General features: G+C 38.8%; 2 protein-coding genes and 1 long non-coding RNA gene across 5 annotated transcripts in view; 2 read left to right on the plus strand and 1 right to left on the minus strand.

Moving 5' to 3' along the window:
• LOC148852104 (ubiquitin fusion degradation protein 1 B-like) overlaps positions 1–18,233 on the plus strand; it is a 62,059-nt gene extending 43,826 nt beyond the window's left edge. For all 3 annotated transcript variants that reach the window (XM_088945912.1, XM_088945911.1, XM_088945910.1), the window contains 7 exons: positions 13,781–13,805; positions 13,911–13,943; positions 14,068–14,189; positions 14,324–14,454; positions 16,320–16,543; positions 17,294–17,541; positions 17,728–18,233. In XM_088945912.1, coding sequence (XP_088802038.1) covers positions 13,781–13,805; positions 13,911–13,943; positions 14,068–14,189; positions 14,324–14,454; positions 16,320–16,543; positions 17,294–17,541; positions 17,728–17,814 — 870 coding nt within the window. In that variant the 3' untranslated portion in view covers positions 17,815–18,233. The remainder of the gene's footprint in view (positions 1–13,780; positions 13,806–13,910; positions 13,944–14,067; positions 14,190–14,323; positions 14,455–16,319; positions 16,544–17,293; positions 17,542–17,727) is intronic.
• A 1,575-nt stretch (positions 18,234–19,808) lies between these two features.
• Positions 19,809–20,415, minus strand: LOC148852105 (uncharacterized). Its single transcript, XR_016099625.1, has 2 exons — positions 20,246–20,415; positions 19,809–20,163 (listed from the first exon to the last, which is right to left on the minus strand). It is a non-coding gene; the product is annotated as an uncharacterized LOC148852105 (long non-coding RNA).
• A 248-nt stretch (positions 20,416–20,663) lies between these two features.
• Positions 20,664–23,332, plus strand: LHCA6 (PSI type II chlorophyll a/b-binding protein (Lhca2*1)). Its single transcript, XM_088946749.1, has 5 exons — positions 20,664–20,941; positions 21,360–21,521; positions 21,731–21,768; positions 22,451–22,965; positions 23,080–23,332. Exons 1-5 carry the CDS (start codon positions 20,889–20,891, stop codon positions 23,095–23,097), a joined length of 786 nt encoding a protein of 261 aa, XP_088802875.1. The 5' UTR covers positions 20,664–20,888; the 3' UTR covers positions 23,098–23,332.
• Positions 23,333–26,322: the final 2,990 nt, after the last annotated feature.

The following is a 26,322-nucleotide window of genomic DNA, read 5'->3' on the forward strand; positions in this document are numbered from 1 at the left end:
TATAGGCGTGGAAGCTGGTTTACATGCCATATTTCCTGTTTCTCTCAAAAGATCAACAACATACTTTTGTTGAGAGATAAAGATGCCTTGTTTAGAATGTGCAACTTCAATTCCGAGAAAATACTTTAGTCTCCCCAAGTCTTTTATCTCAAATTCTCTGGCAAGGCAGCTTTTCAATGTTTCCTTCTCCTTTTTATCATTCCCAATAACGATTATGTCATCCACATAGACTAATAGTGCAGTAACTCCCCCTGAGGCTGTGTGTTTGATAAACAATGTGTGGTCACCTTGACTTTGCTTGTAACCTGTACTCAGCATTACCTTCGTAAACCTTCCAAAGCATGCTCTCGGGGAGATTGTTTGAGACCGTATAGTGCTTTCTTTTACCGACAAACTTTGTTCCCTTTAATGCCTTCTCCAAAACCCGGTGGAATGTCCATGTATATCTCCTCTTCTAGATCACCATGGAGAAACACATTTTTTACATCAAACTGTTGCAAATCCCAATTATAGTTAGCAGCCAACGACAATAACACCCTTACTGTATTCATTTTAGCTACTAGGGCAAAAGTCTCCTAATAATCTACACCATAAGTCTGTGTATATCCCTTGGCTACCAGGCGTGCTTTGTACCTTTCTAATGACCCATCATATTTGTACTTAATTGTGAACACCCATTTACAACCTACCGTCTTCTTGTTTCTTGGTAGATCCACAACTTCCCATGTGTTGTTTTTTTCTAATGCCTCCATTTCCACTCATGGTTTTTCTCCACTCCTTATTAGAAAGTGCCTCGGCTAGAGTATTAGGAATTGGAATGGTGTTAAGGCTGGCTAGAAAACTTTTATGGGATTTAGAAAATCTCTGGAATGATACATATTTGGCTAAAGGGTACAATGGGCGTTTGGTACATTCTCTGGTTCCTTTTCTCAGAGCAATAGGTAGGTCATACTCATACTCAGACTGTGAAGGTGTAGGTTCAGGATCTAAGCATCCCTCAGTTTTAGGATTAGGAGTTGAATCTTGGACTTGCACGGGTTGAGGATCTGGATTTTTCCTCCTAGAGTAAATTTGCATATATCTCACATTATCATGCACATCATTTGTGGGGTTAACAGTGTTTGAATTTGGTTCAATGGTCGGGCTGTTTGACTCTTGTTGAGACTTGGGAATGTGGGGTTCAGAGGGATGTGATTCTTGACTATTGAATGTCTGTGAGGAGGGTAATACATCTAGGGAGAGTAGATCCGAGGCCTTATCTTTCATTAATGAGGGCTCCCCCTGAAGATAAGGTTGAGTGAAAAAAGAATTTCCTTCCTCAAATGTGACATCGATGGAGGTGTAGAATTTTCTGGTGGCTGGATGATAACATTTATAACCTTTCTGAGTTGAGGAATATCCCAAGAAGACACCTGATTGCTCGTGGGTCTAATTTTCCCTTATTATGGATATGAACAAAGGCAGTGCAGCCAAAAATTCTTGGTGTGAGATTATTTGAGGCTCGAATATTAGGGTAAAATTGAGAAAGGACTTGTATTGGGCTTCGGTTGTCAAGAACTTTAGATGGTAGTCTATTTATGGTGTAGGCAGCAGTAAGGACAGCTTCCCCCCAATATTGTTTTGGCACCTGATTTTGAAAGAGAAAGGCTCGGGTGGTTTGCAAAAGATGGCCATTTTTTCTCTCAGCTACCCCATTCTGTTGGGGAGTGTTAACACATGAGGATTCATGCACAATGCCTTCTTTCTGAAAAAATGGGGACAAATTCTGATTAAAATAATCTGTAGCATTATCAGATCGAAACCTTTTAATTCTCACACCAAACTGAGTTTGGACCATGTTATGAAAGTTGGGAAGAATCGTACCCACATCAGATTTAGACTTGAGAAGAAAAATCCATGTGACCCTAGTGTAATCATCAATAAAGGTGACGAACCATCTGGAACCAGTAATGTTGGGAATTTGAGAAGGGCCCCATATATCCGAATGAATCAAATAAAAAGGAGTTGAAGATCTTTTGTTGCTGATTGGGAAAGAAACCCTTTTGTGCTTAGCAAGTTCACAAACATCACAATGAAAGGTTTCAACATCAATTCCTTTAAACAAGGAAGGAAGCATTGTTTTTAAAATAGGAAATGAAGGATGACCAAAACGGAAATGATGATGCCAAATTAAATCTTTATTGGAGGTAGATAAGAATGACTCGTGTGTGACATGCATAACAGTGTGAGATGATTTGCTGGTTGCTTCAAGGTAGTAGAGTCCATCTCTTTCCTTAGCAAGTCCAATCTTCTTCCCCGAAACCTGGTCCTGAAATACACAGTAAGAAGGGAAGAACACAACATTGCAGTTCACATCCTAGGTGAGTTTATGCATAGAGATAAGGCTAGTGGATAACTTAGGAACATGAAGCACATTTTTAAGTAATAGGGATGGAGTAATTTGAATATTCCCAATTCCTGCGACTGTGGTGAAAGAACCATCAGCAACAGAAATTTTTCTATTACTAGGACAGGGTGTATAGATGAGAAAATGTAGTGAAGAGGGTGTCATGTGGTTAGTATCTCCAGAATCAAGAATCCATGGAAAAACACTAGCCGAGGCATGTAATCCTAGAGATAAAGACTCACCTGAGAGAGCAAGAGAGGTAGAACCACTTTCTGGTTTCAAGGATTTCAGGAAGCACCTTAGCCTTTCAATTTCTTCATCATTAAATGGTCCCTGACTTGAGTGTTCTTGCTGCGGGGTTGTGGAGACATTATGTGCTTGTTGAACTCCTTTTGAAACTCCTCGATTTCCCCATTCCTTGCTGGATGTGGGAGGTTTCCCATGAAGTTTCCAGCATCGATCTTTCGTGTGTCTGGGCTTCTTGCAATAGGTGCACTAGAGGTTATCGTTAGAATCACGGGTGGTTGTGTCACGAGCCAAGTTGTGATTGTTCTCACCCTTTGAACCACTGTAACTTCCTTCCCTTGCCACCATGGTTGAGCCTTCGGGATCTTTAGGCTCAAGCATGATTCCACGACAGCTTTCCTCAGCTCTGACAAGGGCTATGACTTCATTCATTGGAGGCACTTCTTCTTTGCCAAGAATTTGTATTCGGACCTGATCAAATTCAGCATTCAGTCCGACCAAAAAATCATACACCCTATCTCTTTCAATAAAATTCTTCAAGATCACATCATCATCTGCGCACTTTGTCTCAAGAACCCGATAATGATCAAGCTCATGCCATAAATTTTGCAGTAGATTTGCATACTCTGTAACACTCCTGCTCCCTTGTTTGGCCGCCACAGTCTTCACTTTGACCTCATAGACACGAGCAACGTCATGGGCTTTGGAATAGGTTTGTTGGACAACATCCCAAATAGCCTTTGCAGAGGGAAGAAACATACAAGTATCACTGATCTCGGGTGTCATTGAACTCCACAACCATGACATAATCATGGAGTCCTCTTCGTCCCAAGCATCAAAATTTGGCTCGCCCAACCTTGGTCCTGTTCCAAGGAGGTGACTAATTTTTCCTTTTCCTTTCAAATAGGTACGCACTAGTTGTGACCACTTCAAGTAATTCTAGCCATTTAGTCTATATGTTGCCTGAATATTCTGTAAATCACCAGTTTGAGGATGAGAATTTGTTGCTCCTTCATCGGTTTGGACGGGAGCACTTGTTGCAGTCATGTTGGACATTGTTAATGGAGGAAAAATAAGGCCAGCAAGAAAGGAGAATAAAGGAGCACTTCTGGTTACAGATCAACACTGAAGGCCAGAAGAGAAAAAACACAAAAAACTGGCAATGAAGGCCGGAAAAAATCTCAAGGTTGACGAACCTAGAGCTCTGATACCATGTTTTGGAATGGTAGAATACTGATATGTTTCATTCTATTGCCAATGGGCATATTTATACAGTAAGCTGCTGCAATAAATAGAAAGAAAAGAAAATAGAAAGAAAGAAATAGAAAGAAAAAACTTTCTAAATCTGTCCTTCAACAATCCTAGGAATATATACAATTCTATTTTCAGATCTGAACCAGTAAACCCACGTTTTCCAACAGATACACAGATGCTAACTGGGCTGGCTCTATATCAGACAGGAGGTCAACCACAGGGTATTGTACCTTCCTGGGTGGCAATCTTGTAACTTGGAAGAGCAAGAAGCAAACAATGGTGGTAAGAAGTAGTGCAGAAGCAGAGTATAGGGCTATGGCCCATACCACATGTGAACTAGTATGGCTGAAGAACTTACTACAGGAGATGGGGTTCTCAATTGACAAACCCATGAAACTATACTGTGATAACCAAGCTGCTATTCACATCTCATCCAATCCCGTCTTCCATGAAAGAACTAAACATATTGAGATGGATTGTCACTTTGTGAGAGAGAAAGTGATAAGTGGGGTAATTACTACATCTCATGTAAGTTCAGGAAATCAGTGGGCAGATCTCTTCACAAAGGGATTGTCTCGGGGAAGAATAGATTACATTTGTAACAAGCTGGGACTATATGATATATGCTCTCCAGCTTGAGGGGGAGCATTAGAGTGCTCGAGTCAGGGGTATTTTGGTCATTCTGGTTTATCTTCTTGGAAGCGAAAGGTCTATTGTATCTGAGTTTAAGTTATATGTCCCATCTTATATGAGGGACAAAGCTGTCTTTCTTGTAACTCCAAGTTTATGAATAAAATCCAAGTGGGTCGGCTATCACTCTCTTTTCTAGTCTGGCCGAACAATCTTCTTCTTATTTCTCTTTTCTTTCTTCTTCCTTCTTCTCTACTTTGACCTAGAATCAACTAGGGTTTATTCACAATAAATGAATTATTACACAAGTAAATTTATTAAAGACATACATGCTCAAACACATTCCAGTTCTGCTCACAGCCAGATGCGCTACATGTTAAACTTAGAACTTTGATAGCAATTTTTTGTAGATTTGGAGCTGAATCACCAAATGCTGTCCACCAATCAGCTGAAAAATATAAATATTAAATAAATTAGCAAATTAACTAAATAAAAATAGCAATTATTAAAATAACTAAACACAAATATTAATTGACTATATATCAACATTTACCCGGTGCTTTTATCTTTCTCTACCAAATAGCCATGTTATTACCAAAAATCCCTTCTACATTCTTATACCTTGATAATTCATCAATGATTGTATCATCATAATAAAATTGAGGATTACTTTATAAAGGCCATTTATAGTCTCTTCATCTAAATCAGTTCTTTCCGCATTATCATAATAAAATTGAGGATTCAAATAGAAACCAGCTGCATACAATGGTTGATTGAGTTGACACTCCCATCTCCTATCAATAATCTCAAAAATTTCTAAGATCTTTTCCCATTTACCATCAAATGCCTTCTAAATTGCTTCCTTTGCTCTATCAACAACCTTATAAATGTAACCCATAGCTGGTTTGTTTTCATGATCTACCAAGCGTAAGACAGGAACAAGAGGGTTGCACACCTTTAGAATATATATACAATGTTATTCCAAAATGAAGGCATCATTGCTATCTCCGCAACCCTTCTACCCTTGGCTTCCTTTGCCCACTTGCTATCACTCCACTCAGTAGAATACATTTCCCTCAAGTTTCTCTTTTGCTTATAAACGCTTTGTAATGTAAGATAGGAGGTAGCAAAGTGAGTTTTGGCCGGCCTAACCAATTCCTTTTGGCTTGTAAACCTTCTCATTAAGTTCAATATGTGTATCCCGTTAGTGCTATTGCCCTCTCGATAGTCCTCTTGGCAATAGGTAATTTCCCAATGTCTTCCAAGATGGGGTCCATACAATGGGCAACACACAATGTCCATGTCAAATGAGGATACTTAGCCATCAAATATTTTCCTAATAACAAAAAAATAACTATTTAAGAAACACGACATTAAAAATAAAAACTAAGTAAAAGCTATAAATAAAATAAACAAGTTAGAAAATTTACTAGCCAAAACATAGTTCAAAGCATTATCAGTAATGACTTGAATCACATTCTTTTCCCCTATCCTCTCAACCATCTTATCGCATAAATTAAACAACTCAGTTGTCTTTACATCACCTGATGCATCAATGCTCTCTATGAACATTGCCCTAACACGGCTATGGACACAAAAATTAATTAGGGTTCTATCTTTTCTATCGATCCATCCACTAGACATGAGAGAACACATCCACTTTTCCCATGACTCTTATGATGCTGCAACAATGTCTTCATGTAATCAACTTCTTTAATTACATACATTCCTCCTACCATAGCATATTGTTGGGATCTTTAATCCTGGCCCAAATTGCCTAATTGCTTCCACCATAGCTTCAAAGCTTTTCAAGCGAATGGTAATTAAAGGAATACCCGTTTGATATAACCACCTAGTAATACGTATACAAACTTGTACCCTCCCTTCTTTATTATATGTTTCGTTGATGGTGGTTTTCTTCATCCTTTTTTTTCCCTTCTCATCTCTACAACTTGCTCAGGACTAGGTGATGTCAAAAACTTGTCCATGGGCCCTTTTTGTCTTTTAATGGGTGGCTTGGGTTTGGAGTTAGACTTTGATCCAGCAGATGCAAAAGACGACCTATAACATGAATTAGAACCTCCACAATTAGATAATGAAATAGGTCTTTGATGATTATCACCATCATGAACTTGTACATCATCGTCTTCAATTTCAATCATATCCTCATGATCATCAAAATTAGGAATCCTATCCACTTCTTCCATCTCCATGTTTTCTTTTACAGTTTTTTCTTTTGCATATATGCTAAAATTTCTTCCCTAACTTCTTTAGGGCACTTGTTACATACATTCCTCCTACCACCAACAATATGCTCTTTTTCCCTATAGATTCCTCCATTAGTCACCTTTTCATAGAGTTTGCAAGTGACTGAATTTGTATTATTAGGTCTTGTAGAGAGCAATACTTCCATGACGGATCTCTCCTATTACTTGTACTTTTTTTTTTTATCAATAACACTTTCATTAAATCATCAATAAAGAATTTACAAGAGGAAGACAAACACACTTATCTTCCAAGAGCCACAAAGAGCCTCATGAAAGGAAAAAAGAAAAGAGGACACTAAAGTTACAGCTTAGCCCAAAACAGTGAATCCCTTTCTGCCCTTTGTTTAGCTAAACCGTCAGCTAGGGAATTAGCCGATCTTTTAACCCAACATGTCTTAACTTCCATCTCCCGCACCAGCCACTTGAATTTCCTCCTCTCATTATTGTACTTCCATAAACCATTTTGATCTTTAGTCAGCCACCCTATCACCACCTCTGAATCCCCTTCAATTATGAGTTTCTTGATGTTCAACTCCTTAGCTTTCCTGACTCCTTCCATAACTGCAAAGATCTTAGCTCTAAGGGAGTCACCCACTCCAATTGGGCCTGAGAACATGGTAGAGATGACTCCATTTTCGTCCCTAAAAACACCCCTAATCCCCGATTGTCCCGGATTTCCCCTACTACACCCATCAAAGTTTAATTTCAAGAATCCACCAGGTGGGGGAGTCCAAACCACATTCATTTCTGACTTGGTCTATGTGCAATTTGCAATTTCACCCCATTTCCTCAACTTGTCATCCACAGTGTAATCTGCTGCTCCTCTCTAGGTTTCTGAGAATATCCTGGAGTTTCTTTCTTCCCACAGTGTCCAACATACTGCATCCCTTAGTTCTCTCCACATTATCCTTCCCCTTTTTATCTGCCACCTGAAGAAGGAAGGGGAGAAAAGGCCCTATAAATCTGATGGGGGATTCTAGCTGCATCCAAATAAGGAGTAAGCCCAATCCCAAATCGACCTCGCAAAGTGGCAAGACACCAGTAGGTGAAAACTAGTCTCCCCATCCGCTTTGCATAGAACACACCATTGAGGTGACAAACAAGTATTGGGTCTCTTCTTTTGGAGTAGATCACCAATGTTGATTCTTTCCAGATAGGCTTCCCAGCAAAAACTACCAACCCTAGGAGGTATTGCTCTGCACCAAACCTCACCAACAGGGAAAGGGGGGAAGGTAGGACTGGTGGACTGACCTAAGACTTTGAAGAACGAAGCACAAGAGAAGCTGCCACTGGGGGTAGGTGTCCAAATTCTAGAATCCGCCCTAGTGGGGTCTAAGACAACGTTATCAAGAAGAGCAATAAGGCTCGAAATACTGTCGAGGTCTGAGTCCCTCAAATCTCTTCTTAGACCCAAGTTCCACCCAATCCCAAAAGTGGAAGAGGACAGGGTGGTGAAAGACGAGATCGGCTCATTTTTTAAATCAGAAAGAGCAAACAAAGAAGGAAACTGGTCCTTTAAAGGGGCACTCCCCCACCCAGGTTTGTTCCCAAAATTTTATGGAGTTAACGGAATTCAAGTCATACCTGATATTAGGGGAGAAAATTGGTAGCAGGTCATGAATGGCTTTCCAAGGAGAATTGCTTGTGGTCCTAGCTCTGATTCCAGCGTCCCATCCATTGTGCTCCAGCGTGGCCTTAATTAGTGTAATTCTCCCACCGAGAGAGGTAGTTCTTTTTCCAGGATACCAGTCTTTTTTCAAACCTTTCCACCACCGGGTTCCAAAAGCTCTCTCTCATGGGATAATCACCTGATGGAAACCCTAAGTAATTCAAAGGCCACCCCGAAACTTCACACCCCAGCACTTAAGCACTCTCCTTGATCTCTCCCTCCTCCAAATTCACCCCCACTACACAACTTTTCCCAAGGTTAATCTTCAAAGTTAGACATTTGCTCAAACAGTTGTATCACCAACTTCAAGTTTCTGATAAAGCTCACATTACCGCCTTAACAAAACAGAATCGTGTCATCAGCAAACTGTAGGTGAGTGAGGGGGTTTCCACCCTCCCAACTATCCAGCCTCTAATGAGATCCCTATTACTTGTACTTTCACGAGAAGTATTGCCTTCATCCACATCTAGTTGTGTAAAAAAGAGGAATATTAAATTAATAATCAATCAAAACAAATATAGCATGAACTAAATCAAATCAACTAAAATAGCTAACTGCTAAAACCTAAATGCTAACAAATAGATTAACAAAGCTAACTACTAACAGGGAACAATTAATAAATCAATTAACATGAATGTTGGATAATATATTAACATGAAAGAATAAAAATGGGGCTGCCGGTGCCCCTGTTTTCAGGCTAAAAAGAAAAATCGGATACAAAAAAAAAAGAAAAAAACTGAAAAAAACAATGGGGTCAAGCCCCTGTTTTGGAAATAAAACAGACTTACAAAGCTGATGTTGATGAATGAAAAAAAAGAATGGGGCAGAACCCCTGTTTTAGTGTAAAAAACAGTGGAAAAAAAGAAATCTTAGGGAAAAAGTAAAAAAAACATTGGAAAAACTGATGACAGTTCAAATTGGAAAATAAAAAAAAAGAAAAAAGAAATAATGAAACCAACGGAGCCCCTGTTTTAGATAATGGGGCGGAGCTCTGTTTTAGTATAAAAGAAAGTAAAAAAAAAAAAAACAGTTGAAAAACAGAGGAGGAGAGGAGGAGAGGAAGTATGGGGGGTGGAGCCCTTGTTCTATGGTTAAAAACAATGGAAGAAAGAAAGAAGATAGGGGGCGGAGCCCTTGTTCTACAGTTAAAAGCAATGGAAGAAAGAAAGAAAGGAAGAAAGAACGAAAGGAAGGAAGAGGAAGATGGGGAGCAGAGCCCCTGTTCTGTGGTTGAAAACAGTGGAAGAAAGAAAGAAAGAAAGAAGAAGGGGGGTGGGGGGGGGGAGCCCCTGTGAATGGTTAAGAAAGAAAGAAAGAAGACCATACGTGATAATACCCATACCTTGTGCTGCTGACTGCAAGTGCAAGCTTGTTCCCTGATGATCGAAGAAGAAGAAGAAGAATGGCCTGCTTGAATCACCTGATGATCCAAGAAGAAGAAGAATGGAGTCTGGATTGCCGTTTTGGAGTTCCTAAGCTTGTTCCAGTTTTGGTTTGTTTGATCTTGCTTGCGTAGCAAGGTTTTGCTAAGTCTGAATTCTGAGGTCTCAATATGGCATTGAGCATGTTTTTTTTCTTTGGCATACAATATGCAATAGTTGAATGCATAAAAAGGAAGCATACTAATAATATACCATAATAACCATATGTTAACTTAAAAACAAATAAAAGAAGTTTAACTTCATGAATAGGCGCTCGCCGGGCGTTTGGGCTCAGGCGCATGACTTAGGCGTAGAGGTGAGTGCCCTTGCAAAGTGTGGCCGCCTTGGCACCTTGACCAATGCGAGGTGCCTAGGCTGAAATGAGCCTCGCCTTTGTGACTAGGCGAACCTGAGGCGCACCTTTTAAAAAACTGCCTACGCCATACAATATTTAGGCCCAAAGTGGCCATGCAACACCTTGGGATGTGAACCATTAGAGAAAATTGGCCTAAGGTCCATCACTAATATGATTAGTTAAGTGATTAAGTTGTCCTGTGAGTTGGGTTGAAAATGGACATGGATTTGGGTATGAAGTACTTATCTTCTTAAGAAGATAATGCTTATCAATTAAAGATAAAGCCATGATCCAAATTTGATTTGGATCAGCTCCTAATTAGATTAGGAGAGTGCTCTATATAAGGGACTAAGAGAGGAGAGGCAAACCAACAATTCTCTCCACTCTCTTGCTCTCTTCTCTTCTCTCTTGTCTCCTAGAAGCCCTAGTTCGACCTAGCCTTGATAAGGACTGATTTCTATCAGTCCTCCACTGTGTTTTTGCAAGAAAAACATCAGGGAATATCAGGTTCACAAACTCAATTTGATCCAAGCAAGTTGGAGACCAGTTTTGTTGAAACGTTGTTGCTGAACCAACTTCACATACACACTGTGCCATTTTCAGTTGGTGGCTGATTTTGGGACTGATATTGGGCATGAACTACCACTCTAGGAGTTGCGCATTGTGGTCTCCGTATCAAGTATGATTAGTTTTAATTTGGTCCAGTTCATTGCAAATTCGGGAAATCAGTTCCCGGGTTGGGTTAGAAAATTTTTTAAAATTCGGGCAGCCACCAAACCTGGCTTGACCATGTCAAACCTGATTTCTAATCCTTCCAACAACAAGTTGTGGACAAAAGTAATCATCAATATTCATGGGCTTGCGGCTGATGGCTGGGACTCTTGGATTTTGGCTAGGGCTACTAGTCCTTCTCCGTGGAAAGCCGCCCGTGCAATTTTACCATCCTTCTTGTCATTTGTCAGGTATAATCTTTGCTCCGAAAGTCTTCTCAAATTTTTGGAACATATTTGGCTGGGTAATTCTCCTTCAAAGGAGCAATTCCCCTCTCTTTTTTCCATTTCCAGTCATAGGGATGAGCCCATTTCTTCTTTCCTTGTTCCTTCTATTTCAATTGTGGGTTTCATTGGGATTTGAGGTTTAGGAGAGGACTATGTGAGTTGGAAGTAAGTGTTGCCTTGTCACTTGTCCAAAAGTTAGAAGGGGCTTTCTTGGATCCCACCAAAAGGGAATGGCGAATATGGACTCTTTCTCCTTTTCCTATTAAGGAGGTTTGGAGCAAGCCTATCCCTCCTCGAGTTAGAGCGTTCTGCTGGGAAGCCTTTCTAGAGAGAATTAGCACCCATGATTTACTTCAAGGAAAAAGACCCAATTGGCGCTTATCCCCTAATTAGTGTTCTTAGGCTGAAGGTGAGTCTTGCTACCACTTATTAATTTACTGCCCTTTTATTTCTTCAATTTGAATGGTTTCTCTCTTTGTTTGGATGCAGGTGGAGTCTCCTGCCAAACATACAAAGCTTGTTTTCCTCTACCTTTGTTAGTTGGCCGAAGAAGAGGGGAGGATCATTATGGAGATGCACAAGGGTGGTTGTGTATTGGACAGCTTGGAGGAAAGGAATAAGAGAATTTTTCTTGATAAGGAAAGTAGAGATGCTCTAATTGACGTCATTACAATTAGGGTGATCCATTGGTTGAAGTCTTTGGATCTCTATGAGGGGTCCATGCAGATGATTTGGTGAGAAATTGGAAGTAAGTTGCTGACTCCGCTCCTCTCAAGGTTGGCTTAAGTCCAAGTTGGGGGAGTAGTGAAGGAAGAATCAGAGCCATTTACTCGGGTCCTTCTGGCATAGGGGGAGTTTTTAGAAATGAGGAAGGAAGAATCATAGCCATTTACTCGGGTCCAATTGGTCTGGGAGACTCTCTAAGGGCTGAAATAATGGCTGTGTTGGAAGGCCTCCAAAGGGCTAAAGAGCTGCACATTCATAAGCTTCTAATTGAGGGGACTCAAAGTTAGTTATTGAGTGGTTGCAAAAGGAAGAGGAGGCTGGGTGGTCGAGCTCTATTAATGAGAGGAGTAAGTGGCTTTCTCAAGGAATGGAAATTAATGTACAATGGTTGAAAAGGAATGCTATAGCTCCTTTGCTGACACTTTAGCTAAACAGGGGGTGAGAAGGGATCATTTGTTTTGGGTTGTTTTGTAATTCTATAATCATGTTTCCTGGGTGAGGGAGAGTTAAGAAAGTTGATATCTCCCTCTATCCTCGTTGTACATCTTTCTTTATTCATAATGAATCAGTTTCTATTATTCATCAAAGAAAAAAAAAAAACTTCCCAACAAAAAGCTCCAAATGTGGTAGACTTGCGCAATACCTCCTTGATAGGAAAAGGTTGCAGAGAGTTAAAGGAGGGTTGGGTTAGGGCCTTGAAAAAAGAAGCAGAGGAAAAGGATCCATAAGGAGAGAGGAATCCAAATCCTTCCATCAGACTTAGAGGGATCAAAACTTCTTCAAGGGTTTGGATCACCGTAACTATAGTGTGTAGTTCAGAATCCCTTATACCCCTTCTAAACTCAAGATTCCAGTCAAAACCATTTCTTGTGTTTGAAGGAACAAGAAATTTGGAGATTGGCTCATTTTTAAAACATGACAGTGCAAACAGAGAAGGATATCGGTCCTTCAGAGTAGAAATTCCACACCAAACATGTTCCTAAAATGTAATAAGGTTCCTAGGATTAAGATCATACCTGAGAAGGGGAAGGAATAAAGGAAGAACCACATGGATGGCTTTCCAAGGAGAAGCTTGGGTTGCCCTAGCCAATGATCCAACATCCCATCCATTATCCAAAAGTCCATATACACTCCACCATCACCTTTGTCCATAGCTTGTCCCTTTCTTCAGGCATCCTCCACAGCCACTGTCTCACCTTTACTTTGGGAGGGCATGTCCTGAATTAGCTGAGAAACCTTTTGGCTGGTTGTGTATTCCACACAACTCAAATCTAGATGTGCTCTTCCTAGAGTGTGGGGCTCTTTAAACTCATGCTGAACAATTTGAACCCAGATTTCCTACCCACTCTCTACCCACCGTGAATTGCTCTCTCACCTTTACTTTGGGAGGGCATGTCCTGAATTAGCTGAGAAACCTTTTGGCTGGTTGTGTATTCCACACAACTCAAATCTAGATGTGCTCTTCCTAGAGTGTGGGGCTCTTTAAACTCATGCTGAACAATTTGAACCCAGATTTCCTACCCACTCTCTACCCGCCGTGAATTGCAGCCACACATCTCTCAATTCATAATAGAGATGTGTGGCTGCAATCCATGACAGGTAGAGAGTGGGTAGGAAATCCCATTTGGAACAATTTGGCCACATCATGTAGGAGGGAAAATGCTGGGTTGGCTTGGTTTTTGTACCAATTGGGATCAATCCATCCACCAACCACCTATATCCATTAACAATCCACATTTCTGACATGTTTATAGATTGATTAGGTTCTTTTTCTGGTAGCCAGCAATTTTCTAATGTATATTCTTTTTTTTTTCCTTTCATTCTACAGCCGCAAATTGAAAGTGGTGATAAAAGTAAGTTGACTTTCTAACCAAGTTTTATATTATTGTTTACATCTCTCTTTCTCTCTGTATGTGTGTTGTGCAAATTTGTCACAATTTTGTCTTTTGTTGTCACAGTAATAATGCCTCCCTCAGCTCTTGATCGTCTTGGTGAGTTGCTTTAATTGTGTAATTCCCGTTAATATTTTGTCATTCTTCTTGCCACTCTAGCTTACGAATTTTTAATTGTTCATAATTCGAGATTCAGATTTGATAGTAAAACTTTAATTTTCAGCTTCTCTTCACATTGACTATCCAATGTTGTTTGAGCTACGCAATTCTGCCACTGAGCGAGTTTCACACTGTGGTGTTTTGGAGTTCATTGCTGAAGAAGGCATGATCTACATGCCATATTGGGTAAGCATTCGATATTGTACATTTGTGTGTGTGCACGTGTTTTATATTTGTTGGAAACTGTTTTTTGATAAATTCATTTGTGAAAGCCTAACTCTGCACATTTGGCCCCAACTTTCTTACTTATTCCTCTCTAGATGATGGAAAATATGCTTTTACAAGAGGGAGATACTGTGCGTGTTAAAAATGTGACTCTTCCAAAAGGCACATACGTGAAACTGCAGCCTCACACAACGGATTTCTTAGATATTTCCAATCCCAAAGCCATGTGAGTGCACAATTTTCTTTTCAAACTTTTGTCATTTTATGGTTCTTTTAGTGAGGGGCAATATTTCTTTGAGATCCCTCAAGAATGGGTATCCTGACTGCCATCCCATGATCTTTTTCCCCCTTCCCTGATTGGTAAGAATGATTGTATTAACAAAAGGGCAAAGATTGGTACAAAGTGGATGAATAAAAAATCCACTTTCTTTTTATAACAAAGGGAGGTGACAAGCTATTACCAACTATAAAGGAAAGAATATTCAAAAAATATAACCAGAGAAAAAGAAAGAACAATACATCCATCTAAATTAAGATGAAACTTCTTTCCAAGAAATTCTCATCATATAAGTCACTCATCTCAAAGACCCAACCTCCTTACCTTCCTCTAACTTTCACTCAAAACTATGGTGTGTTTTGGCAAGTCTTTTTTGAAAGATCTTCCAGCAGAACTGACAGCCAAAAGACGATGTGAGCTTTTGCATTAAGATCTTAGCAGCCTGAAGACCGTTTGGTTAAGGCACATCTTCCCACTCGTCTTTCCACCCGAAGACGTGATGAAAAAAGTCGAAAACTCCATTTGGAGCTTCCCGAAAATAGCCCAAAATGGGCTTTGTGTGTCTTTTCGGGGAGGCATCTTTTGGCGACTAGACCTTTTCCTAACCAAATGGGGCCTACAATTCTGTTGCCTCCCACCTTTTCTGTTTCTTCTACATCTTTTTTACATCAAATGTATCACCCCCTCCCCCAGGTGAACCTGTGGATTACTGTCATACAAGATTCTGATGCTCAGGATTCTAATTTGGATTAGCTGTATGCGTTGGCTGTTCATCTGGCTAGACCTTTTCCTAACCAAATGGGAAAAGACCAAAGCACGGGCAGTCGGGCTTCTAAACAGCCGAAAGCCTGCACAAAAAGATGCGCCAAATGGGACCTACAATTCTGTTGCCTCCCACCTTTTCTCTTTCTTCTACATCTTTTTTACATTATATGTATCGCCCCCTCCCCCAGGTGAAGCTATGTGGGGTTACTGTTATACAAGATTCTGATGCTCAGGATTCTAATTTGGATTAGCTGAACGCGATGGCTGTTCATCTGGCTGTGGAGCAATGATAATATTCCATGCCAGTAATAAATTCGTGGGCCCCACTGTAAGAGATGCAGGTTCCATGTATTTTATTACTGGTGTGGAAAATTATCATTGGTTCTACAGCCTGCTGATTGGATTAGCTGAACGCGATGGCTGTTCATCTGGCTGTGGAGCAATGATAATATTCCATGCCAGTAATAAATTCGTGGGCCCCACTGTAAGAGATGCAGGTTCCATGTATTTTATTACTGGTGTGGAAAATTATCATTGGTTCTACTGCCTGCTGAACAGACATCGCATACAGCTAATCCTTCCCAAACACCCTTTAATACTTGCTGAAAAATAGAAAGGATTGAAAGAAAGGATTAGCTGAATGCGATGGCTGTTCAGCGGGCTGTGGAACCAATGATAACTTTCCACGCCAGTAATAAAATCATGGAATCTGCACATCCCAAAGTGGGGTCCATGAATTTATTACTGGCATGGAATATTATCAATGGTTCCACAACCAGCTGAACAGCCATCATGTTCAGCTAATCTGAATAAGTTATTGTGCCTTGAAGACCTGTGGTTTGATTGGAATTCATATATACATTTGTAAATAAAATGGGGAGACTTAAGACAGTTTTTTTTTTGTTCAAGGCAACTTTCTGAACAATTTATTTTGACTGTTAACTTACTTTTCCTTTCTGAACAGTTTGCTTTGGAGAATTGCCACTGTGATTTTTCCTGAAATGTTGCAACGGTTATGGATTACCTCACTTCTGTTCTCTTGCATGTAGCTTGGAGACAACATTAAGGAACTTCTCTTGCTTAACCACTGGGGATAGTATAATGGTAGCTTATAACAATAAGAAGTACTACATAGATATTGTAGTAACAAAGCCTTCCAATGCAATAAGCATTATTGAGACAGACTGTGAGGTAGACTTTGCACCTCCCCTTGATTATAAGGAACCTGAGAGACCTGCCGCTTCTGTTCCTGCAAGCAAGGCACCAGCTCAAGGTTAGCATTTTCATATACTCTGCCATTTCCATTTTATGTTCAGTCACTTCGGTGTCTCTGTTTCAGGATCATCATGGTTTCACATCTATTCATCTACGTTCAAACCTTAGCAGTCGTTATTTTCAATGCTTTAGGACAAATATGACATGCTTAATTGGTTCTTGTTATTTATTTGCCAAATCCTGGTCTGCAATAGAAATAAATTGTGTTTTGAATTCATTTTCACTTCTCTTTCTTTTTGTTCTACTTTTTTCAACACTATAAAAATGAAAATAGAAATAATACTCAGATCCCCCTCCCAAAAAAATGGATCAGTAATTATCATGAAAATGTTGACGTGGTTGGTAATTGTTTTCTTTTAATTGGTAATAGATCAGAAAGAAAATCTACTCAATATGACATGTAATGTACAATAGCAAAATTAACTCAAGGGGGGAAACTGAGCATAAGTTGTCTATACCCAATCCCCGCCCCCTAACTACTGGAAAGGTTGAAAATGGGAAATTTGCTACTCAGGAGCCAAGGCAGTGGGATTTGTTGAATGATGGATGATTCAATTTGTATATTACTACTCGTTCCTTTTGTCATAGCCAAGGGTTTAGAGGTAGATAGGCAGCGGCAATCAGAAGAAATAGAGGCTTCTCTCGTGTGTGCGTGTGTGTGTGTGGGGGGGGGGGGATCTGTTGGATGTTTCTGTTTTTACATAACCACCCATTCCTTTTGTCATAACCAACTAATTTGTTTTTGCAGTTCAAGAGGCTGCTGCTGAGGCAGAACCAAAATTGAACCCATTTTCTGGTGTTGGAAGACGCTTGGATGGGAAACCATTGAAGTGTCAACCCCCACCGGTTTCTACCTCTGGATCCAAAGACAAGCAACCAGTGGCTACAAGTGGTGGTGGGCAAAGTTCAGCAGGGTCCACTTCACAAAGCACTTCTCGTCAGATTCAGGGAAAGCTTGTATTTAGTTCAAACCACACGAATAAAGATGCACAAAAGGTAGGTCTGGTTCTCTTCAGGTTTACTTTGAAATTAGGGTTTCGGTTTATTGTTTCCTCTTTTTACGGACGGGGAATCCATTTTAAAGATTTTGGCAGAAAACATGGCTCATGATAGAGCAGAATTTGTGTAACCGACCCCAGACTATGTTTTAATTGTTTATTATTTGTTTTATTTAATGTGCAGCAACCTCCCAAGCAAGAACAGCCCCAGAAGAAAGAAGCGCCAAAGTTCCAGGCTTTTACAGGGAAAAAGTACTCATTAAGGGGATGAACACGAAATACTGGCTTTGTTCATACTCCTTTCCTCTTTCGCTTTTCTACTTGTGAATTAGGAATTGCAGAGGAATTGTCTGACATTAAATTATTGTCATTAAAATATGATTAACAAATCGCCTCCCTCCCCCTTCATTAAAAAAAGGAAAACCTCATAATTGTTCAAGAAATTTCAAAAATATATACATTACATAGACCTTTAGGAAAAGCAAAAACATTTCGGGGGTGTTGGACATGGTTACTTTTGAAAACAATTGCCACGTCAGCTTTGAATTACCCCCTCCCCCCTTTCATGTGCCAACTTGCATAATGTGCTGCGTCTGCGTGGTCAATGTGAGTTCCATATTCTGTAAAACAATAGCTGTCTCCCTGTAATTTTGACGCTAAATAATAAATATAGGTACATTTTACGGTTAACTTGTTAATGTTTCCATGGTGTTACAGAGTAAGTTCGAAATGCCTCGAGAGGTTCTGTTTTATTGAACGGTTGAACCACAGTTCTTCTTAACACTCCCCAAGTCGAGTCCGGATCTCCTGCCCACAAAAATTCTGCCCACGTCTATCTATTGCACTCACACATGAAGAATATCTCATCCTCCTACATAGTATTATGCAGGGGGAAATGTTTCCAATTCATGGTGGTAGTGTTGTGTGGGGTGGATAGATGTGGTCAAAGTTCTCATGGGCAGAAGATCCGGATTACTCTTTGGGCTATTTTTGTCTTTGTATAAAATAAGTGACGATTGTTCTTAGGAATGAGATAGATATAGAATATCCAGGGCTGAAGATTTGTGTGAGGAGCTAAGAACAATTGCCTTTGTTTGTCTTTGTAAAGAACTTGTGATGAGGGCTCCTCACACATCCATGAATGACAAAATGCACTGTTTTTCCTTTGTGTGAGGAGCTGAAGATTCTTCTCATGAATGAGATAGATATAGAATGACAATTGTTCTCAGCTGAATTTTTGATCGTTACTCTTATCATTTGCACCTCACAGAACACTCCTCACGCCACCATTCTCACAGCAGATCGCAGCTGTGCTTTGGGAGCATCTCCACATGAATGACAAAATACATGTGCAGAAGGTGTTCCCTATGCACAGGGCTGAAGATTGGTGTGAGGAGCAAATCTAGGCTGTGTTTAGTTTAATTTTCATTCTTTCTCATATTTATTTAAGATGAAATTCTAAAATGGACAAAAATGGGTAAAAATAGGGAGAATGAGAAAATATTGTTATGAACCAAACACTTTTTTTCCTAAAAATGAATTCTTTTCAGGTTGACAAGTGTCCTATGTAAATTTTTTTTTGTAAAAGTGTTTTTATAAAAATACTTTTGTAAAAGTGCTTTTATAAAAATATTTTGATAAAAGTACTTTCATAAAAGTGTTTTTATAAAAGTATTTTCGTAAAAGTGATTTTACAAAAATGTTCTCATAAAAGTCCTTTTATAAAGTGTTTTTGTAAAAGTGCTTTTATAAAAATATTTTCATAAAAGTATTTTTATAATAGCATTTTTATTAAAATGCTTTCATGTAAAAGTTTTTTTTTTTTAAATGCTTACATAAAAGTATTTCCACGATAGTCCTCTAGTAAACATCTATAACAGCAGTTTTGTAGGCATATTTTTCTCAAAGAATGAAAATGAGCAGGTTGGGGCATGGTTATTTTTCATGCTACAAGCTACTCAATTTTTATGCTATGGGCTGATTTTTCATTCTAAAAAGAATGTGGCTCATGGCAAGAATTTTGTAACCAAACACTAATGCTATTCATTCTTATTCATTCATGCACAAAATCAACAAGAATTAAAAGAATGAGGCTCAGGGCAGTGAACCAAACACTTTAAATTAATAATTGTTCTTAGGAATTTGATAATTTCGTGGCATGCAGGGAAGTAATAATCTTGTCTTATATTATGGGGCACCATTCTCTTTGCAGGTCAAATGTGTACCCTCCCTCAATTTATTATCCTATGCATTGTGACAAAGAAAACAAATAACCAAGACAGTGGATAAATACATGGTAGAAATTCAATGAACAAGACAACAGATATTTTCTTAAACATAGCTGAGATTGAATTGGGGATGATCTCAAACATAACTGAGATTGAATCCATAGTAGAAATTTAAGACATTTACACCGTTTAACGCAAGGCTAGCTTTAACACACATAGAGAGGTGTTTTGGGGATGATCTTCCCTTTCTCATGCATGAAGGGTGGAGACTGGAGAGTAGAAAAAGCATAAACAGAATTAATAAGCATCTATTCTTCTCTTCTGAACTTTCCATTCGAATTGGTGAAACTGATGTAAATGAAGGGATCCGAAAACTAACAGAATTTTTTAATCTGAAAGAAAATCCCACAAATCAAAGATGAATTCAGTGGAAAACGGTAATAGAATGAAACCTATTAACAGAAAACCTACCACCTGAAGGAAGTTGGTAACTTGATATGAGCTACCCTGCTTTTTTTGTCCTCCATTTGCTTTCAGTTTTGGTATCTGCCCTGTTACCTGTCTCAAGAAGACTGAATTATCTTTTTCTCAGGCCAAAGTCTGCCCTGTTTGGAACTGCCTTCACTTAATTTCATCTAAATGGAGGTTTTGGATTGTAGGTTTCTTTAATTCAAATATAACCAAATTCTTAAAAAAAAAAAAAAAAGTATGTCCAAATTGAGCCGATTTGATAAGAAACATCAATTGAACAAATATCAGACTAGCTGGAAAGAACAGTTGTTCCATCAACATCCTTTTCAAATGCCAATCCAAGTAGCTACTAGCCAGAAAGAACACCGATTCGAACCGGTTTTGCTTTGTTAAAAATGAACAAAATACTTGTTTTCAGTTTGGTCTGGTTTTTGATCAATTTGGTGGAAAGACTTGCCACGCGTCATCCCATGGATGATGCTGAAGCCAACTGTTATATCCAGAACACGTGTTAACCCATCATTGGCGCTAAGTGAGGGCTCATCACGAGCCCATATTTTGTGGATAAGCCCTTTGTCAGGAGAGCACTTCCCATTAATTTAGCAGCAAGGACTCCAGTGAGTTCAGCGGCCGGTCCGTTATCCATATGGCGTTGGCTGTTACTTCTTCTGCTCTATCGAAGCTTCCTCCAGCTCCCAGGTTAGAACACTTCCCATCTTCCAAATTTGTTGATTTATGAGATCGATCGTTAGAACTCAAAAAAGAGAAAACACAGATAGCTAATTCCTCTTTCTATACTTCTTCGAACTTCTACCACTATATCAATGGAACCTGACGCAACCCAGAAGTTTTGACAAGAAGAATCATATCTAGAGCGACGGTGGAAATCTGAAAATTAGAGAGGAAATGGGTTTCAAAGTTAAGCTGAGAAAGAAATTAGAGCTCGGAAGCCAGAGTTTCCGGCTTTGGTTCGGAGCCATTTTAGCATTCGCTGAAAACAACTGAAATTTAAAAACTATTATCTCTACATTTCTTGAATTGGTTTCATTAACATTCCAGTAAATTGATTTGTTGTTCGTTGTGATCTATTGTGTAATCGCTATTGTTGGGAAAGCAGAGAGGTAGCTCAAAAATGTTTGCCAGGTGGCATCCCAACAGCCGTATCACTAAGAAGTCGTGTAAGCGCAACTAAAGGGGTCTCCAGTGTTTGTGAACCTCTTCCCCCAGATAGGCCATTGTGGTTCCCTGGTAGTTCTCCTCCTGAATGGCTTGATGGAAGGTAATCAATCTTCACTACTTTTATTTTTGTGTTTTCCTACGTATTGCTACAAATTTGTTTCTTGCTCATTTTATAGAATCACTGCAGACTTCATATCCAGTGTATGTTTATTCTGGGAGATTTCTTTTTTTTTTTTTTCCCTCCCTGGTGAAAATATTTTGAGCTCAGAATTGAATGATCTAATTCTATTTTCTCCCATAACTTTGCAGTCTCCCTGGAGATTTTGGCTTTGACCCCCTTGGATTAGGTGAGTATTAATTTCAAGTTATTTACTCTAAGATTTTTTTTTTTTTTGTAATGACAAGTAGAAATATCCTGCACTTCTACAAATCTCAAATTACTAAGAAGAATAAGAAGTAAATAACCATGGTTGTTGCATTTGGGTCATTAGATAAAATTAAGGCATTCGATAATGGGGGATTTCAAAATAGTTTGTTTTCTTGTTTGCCTCCATTGCATTAGAAGGCATAAGCTAATTAAAAATTGGCATATTTTAGAAGGATGAATATGACTGATTTGAGCTGAATTGAAATCTTTTGGGATATTGAAAATTTCAAATTTAGGCCTAGTTTGTTTGCAGTGCAATTGCATTTGCACAGATGCAAAAGCATAGGAGTTAAAATGAATTGTATGCAAATTTTGATTTATTTTTGTTTTAAATTTTACTTTGTTTTGCTTGTTTGCATTGTGAATGAAGTAAAATAAAACTTAAAGCAAAGTAAAAACTCAAGCAAAAGTGAGCCAGAATTTACAATTTTATTATTTGTACTTCCTTGAAATTGTACCAGTGCAAATCAGATTGCATTTCAAACAGATAAGCAACAAACAAGTGGGTATATGTAATAGTTTCACTCTAGGCAGGCATGCATAAAGGCACATTGTAAATCATTTAACTGAGATGGACTCTGACCCTTTTGTGAATTATGTAGGTTCAGATCCTGAACTCCTGAGATGGTTTGCACAGGCTGAGCTAATACACAGTAGATGGGCAATGCTTGCTGTAGCTGGTATCCTGATTCCTGAATGCCTGGAGAGACTGGGCTTTATTGAAAATTTTTCATGGTATGATGCTGGTGCTAAAGAATACTTTGCAGACCACACAACCTTGTTTGTGGTCCAAATGGTTTTGATGGGTTGGGTTGAGGGCAGAAGATGGGCTGATCTCGTTAACCCTGGTTCTGTTGATATTGAGCCCAAGTTTCCCAACAGGAGAAACCCAAAGCCTGATGTTGGGTATCCAGGTGGGTTATGGTTTGACCCCATGATGTGGGGCAGAGGGTCACCAGAGCCAGTGATGGTGCTGAGAACCAAAGAGATCAAGAATGGCCGACTTGCAATGCTGGCTTTTGTGGGGTTCTGGTTCCAAGCCATTTACACAGGAGAAGGACCCATTGAGAACTTGATGGCTCATATTGCTGATCCTGGACACTGCAACATTTTCTCGGTAATATTGTCATATAATCCTTGGCTTAATACTTGACACGTCTGATAAAACTATGATATCAACTAAAATATAGAATTACACATTCAAATAATATATATTTTCTCATGCTTGCAGGCTTTCACCTCTCACTAACAATTGTGGCCTAAGAGTTCAGCAATCTGAAGTCGAGTATGGATAGGCTTCATCTCAGTATAGTGATTTCAGAGTTCACTGCACACTTAACCAAGCCATTGAAGAAAAATAAGTTTTTCACTATTCTTCTTTATTCATTTATTTATTACGCCTCTCTCGTCTCTTATTGCTTCTCTATTTCAAGTGTGGGACAAGTTATAAGGAAGAATACAAAAGCCTGCGTAGGTTGCATCTACTCTTATCTCGGTTTCTCTAATCTAGATCCATCATAAAGATATACTATTCTCAAGTTATATAAGAAACAAGAGACTTATGACGAGGTATCTTCCATGGTTTTTAAAAACGAACCGGTGACTGAATCGGTCAAGGGTCTGGTTATTGGTTCGAATGGTCCAATTATTCGACTCAAACGGCCGGCCCATTCTGATGAAAAAAAAATTAAATAAAAAATTAGAAAATGGTCAACACCGTTCAAATGGTTAACCGACTGGTTCAGCGGTTTGTTGACCAAAATCAACGATTTTTGGGGAAAAAGCAGTTTTGGAGGAAAACGGAACCGGTCAGGTGATCGGTTCCCAGTTTTTCCAGTCCAACCGTCCGGTCCGGTCTGGTTTTGAAAACAATGGTATCTTCATTGGCTTGAGTTTCTATAATGAAATTGTTTAATTTAAAAGGGAAAATTCCCAATTAGTACCCTGTATTTTGGGCATAGTGTCACTTTGGTCCCTAAACTTTAAAATGTAACAATTCAGTATCCAAACTTTCAAAACATGACAATTCAGTACCTGCTATTAACTAGCTGTTAACCAACTGTTAAGTGGCATTTGAAAAGACACAAATGCCCTTCTAGTGTCATCCAACTTTCTTTATCAACCATCCAAACATTGACAAAAAATTAATGGTCTCAAATCCTTGTCTCTTCTATTCAAGAAAGTTTGGATCACCAAATGCCCACTCAAACATGACCCCAACTTTCTTGAATGGAAAAGACCAAGATTTGGAATTATTAATTTTTTATCAACATTTAGATGGTTGGTAAAGAAAATTAAATAATACTTGAATGGCATTTGTGCCAGTTTCAAATGCCACTTAACAGCTGGTTAACAATTAATTAACGATAAGTAATAGATTGTCACATTTTAAAAGTTTGATTATTGAATTGTCGCATTTTAAAGTTTGGGGATCAAAGTGACACTAAACCCAAAACAAAGGATACTAATCATAAAATTTCACAATTTAAAATTGTACCAATTTCAACTAGGGATCATTGTTCCTCTCTATAAGTTTAAAACAAAATAACTCTTATATATTTGAGATGTCATAAGCACCTTGGACCTCGTGAGCTCCTATGAACACAATGGGAAATTCAGAATCCCCAGGGTGATATCCTGGGTTAAGAACTTGAGGGTCAAGTCAAATGAGGGAGGTGTGTATATGGTGGGTAAACGAGTAAATGCATACCTTTATATAAGCAAGATGGCTCGCTTCTCGAGACTGATTCGGTTAATTGGTCCATGATACGTGTTTGATATCTTAGAGATTTGTTTCTTGATGTCTTGACACGTTTGGCGCATATGGTTCATTGCAAGGTCTGACTGGTTTAGGGGTAGAGAAGACCTAAACCGGCCCCTCTGAACCGGTTGCAAAAAAAAGTAAAAAAATAAAAGTCATTCTTGGTTCATATAGTCCACATGGAGCCATAATGCCCCCAAGTGATGTGTTATCGCTGCCATTTGTCCTTAGACTAGTGCCCTCTATGTCAGACCGTCATGTCCTTTTTTTTTGTTGCTGTTACTAATACTAGAGAGACCCGTGCAATGCACGTTAGGGATGATCATTGGTGGGTTTTGTTTGGTTCCATGACAAATCCTAAAACCTACATTGTAAGGGTCGGTTCTGGCATTGTTGGTTCCAATGTCTATTTGTGGAATTTGTTCTTTAAAAAATTAATAACATGAATTGCTCTTTAAAAAATTAATTATTCTTTAAAGAATTAATAACCTGGACCTGTTCTTTGAAAATTAATAACCTAGACCTTAAAAAAAAAAAAAAACTAATAACTTGAACCTATTCTTCAAATAATCATAACTTAAACCTGTTTTTATTTTTTTGAAAAATTTATGACCTAAACGATATCACATAATCATAACTAAATACTAATCCATCACAAAATTTAATTAATAGTTTAATACATAATGTCATAATCCATATGCAAAATTAAAAACTTAAAATAACATTAAAAAATCAAATCCCATAGTCATAACCAAGAAAAAGGAACCAATCCCACGATTCATTATCACTGACACAACACAACCACTCAAAAGCACTGGTTCGTCCTTGTAATCATGGTTTTTAAGAACGGACCGGTGACCGAATCGATTAGAGGTTCGGTTATTAGTTCGAACAGTCCGACTGTTCGATCCGAATGATCAACTCATTTTAATAAAAAAATAAAAAAATTAAAAATTAAAAAACGATCAAAACCATTCGAATAATTAATTGACCGGTTCAGCGATTTGCTGATCAAAACCGTATCCTCCAAACTATGCTTCAACACTAATTGGTACGTGTGGGGGGAGCTCTCGACCAATTTCGCATGCAAATGCACAACTTTTGGAGTTAGTAAATTAACACGCATTCCCACCGATTCTCGTGAAAATGAAAGCAAAGTTTCTGATCTTCATTCCTCTCCAAACCGACAAAACAGCACCAACGACGGAATCTTTAAGCTTCTTTGAGGAAAATCATAGCCGTAAAGTTTGTCTTTCTTACAAATGCATATATTATGTGAGAAACATTCGTCTACTTAAGGTTTTCGGTTTTTTTTTTCTTCAATTTTTTTACTTATTGGTGCCATGCTGGCCTTCAAAAGTTTCTATGTGAGTGATTCACTCTCAGGCACAACTTTTCCCTTTCTAGGAAAAGTGGAAAACCTTTTCCATACAGTTCCCCCTGATACAATGGAGAACTACATGAGAAAACCTTGTATAAAAAGATGTTGGCACATGTGGCATGTTGCATGGTTTTATTATTGGGCCATCTCCAACTTTGTTGTAATTTTAAAGAGCTCTTTTATATCCATTCTTTTATAAGTATAAATCATGGTTTTTAAAATCGAACTGGTTAGGGGTACGGTTACCAGCAGTTTGTTGATCAAAATTAACGATTTTAGGAAAAAACGAAACTGATCAAATGACTGATTCTCGATTTTCCAGTCCAACCTCT

The sequence above is a fragment of the Nelumbo lutea genome, chromosome 5 (genome assembly GCF_056320005.1).
Source record: "Nelumbo lutea isolate HS-2025 chromosome 5, American lotus-T2T, whole genome shotgun sequence".
Classification (NCBI taxonomy): Eukaryota; Viridiplantae; Streptophyta; class Magnoliopsida; order Proteales; family Nelumbonaceae; genus Nelumbo; species Nelumbo lutea.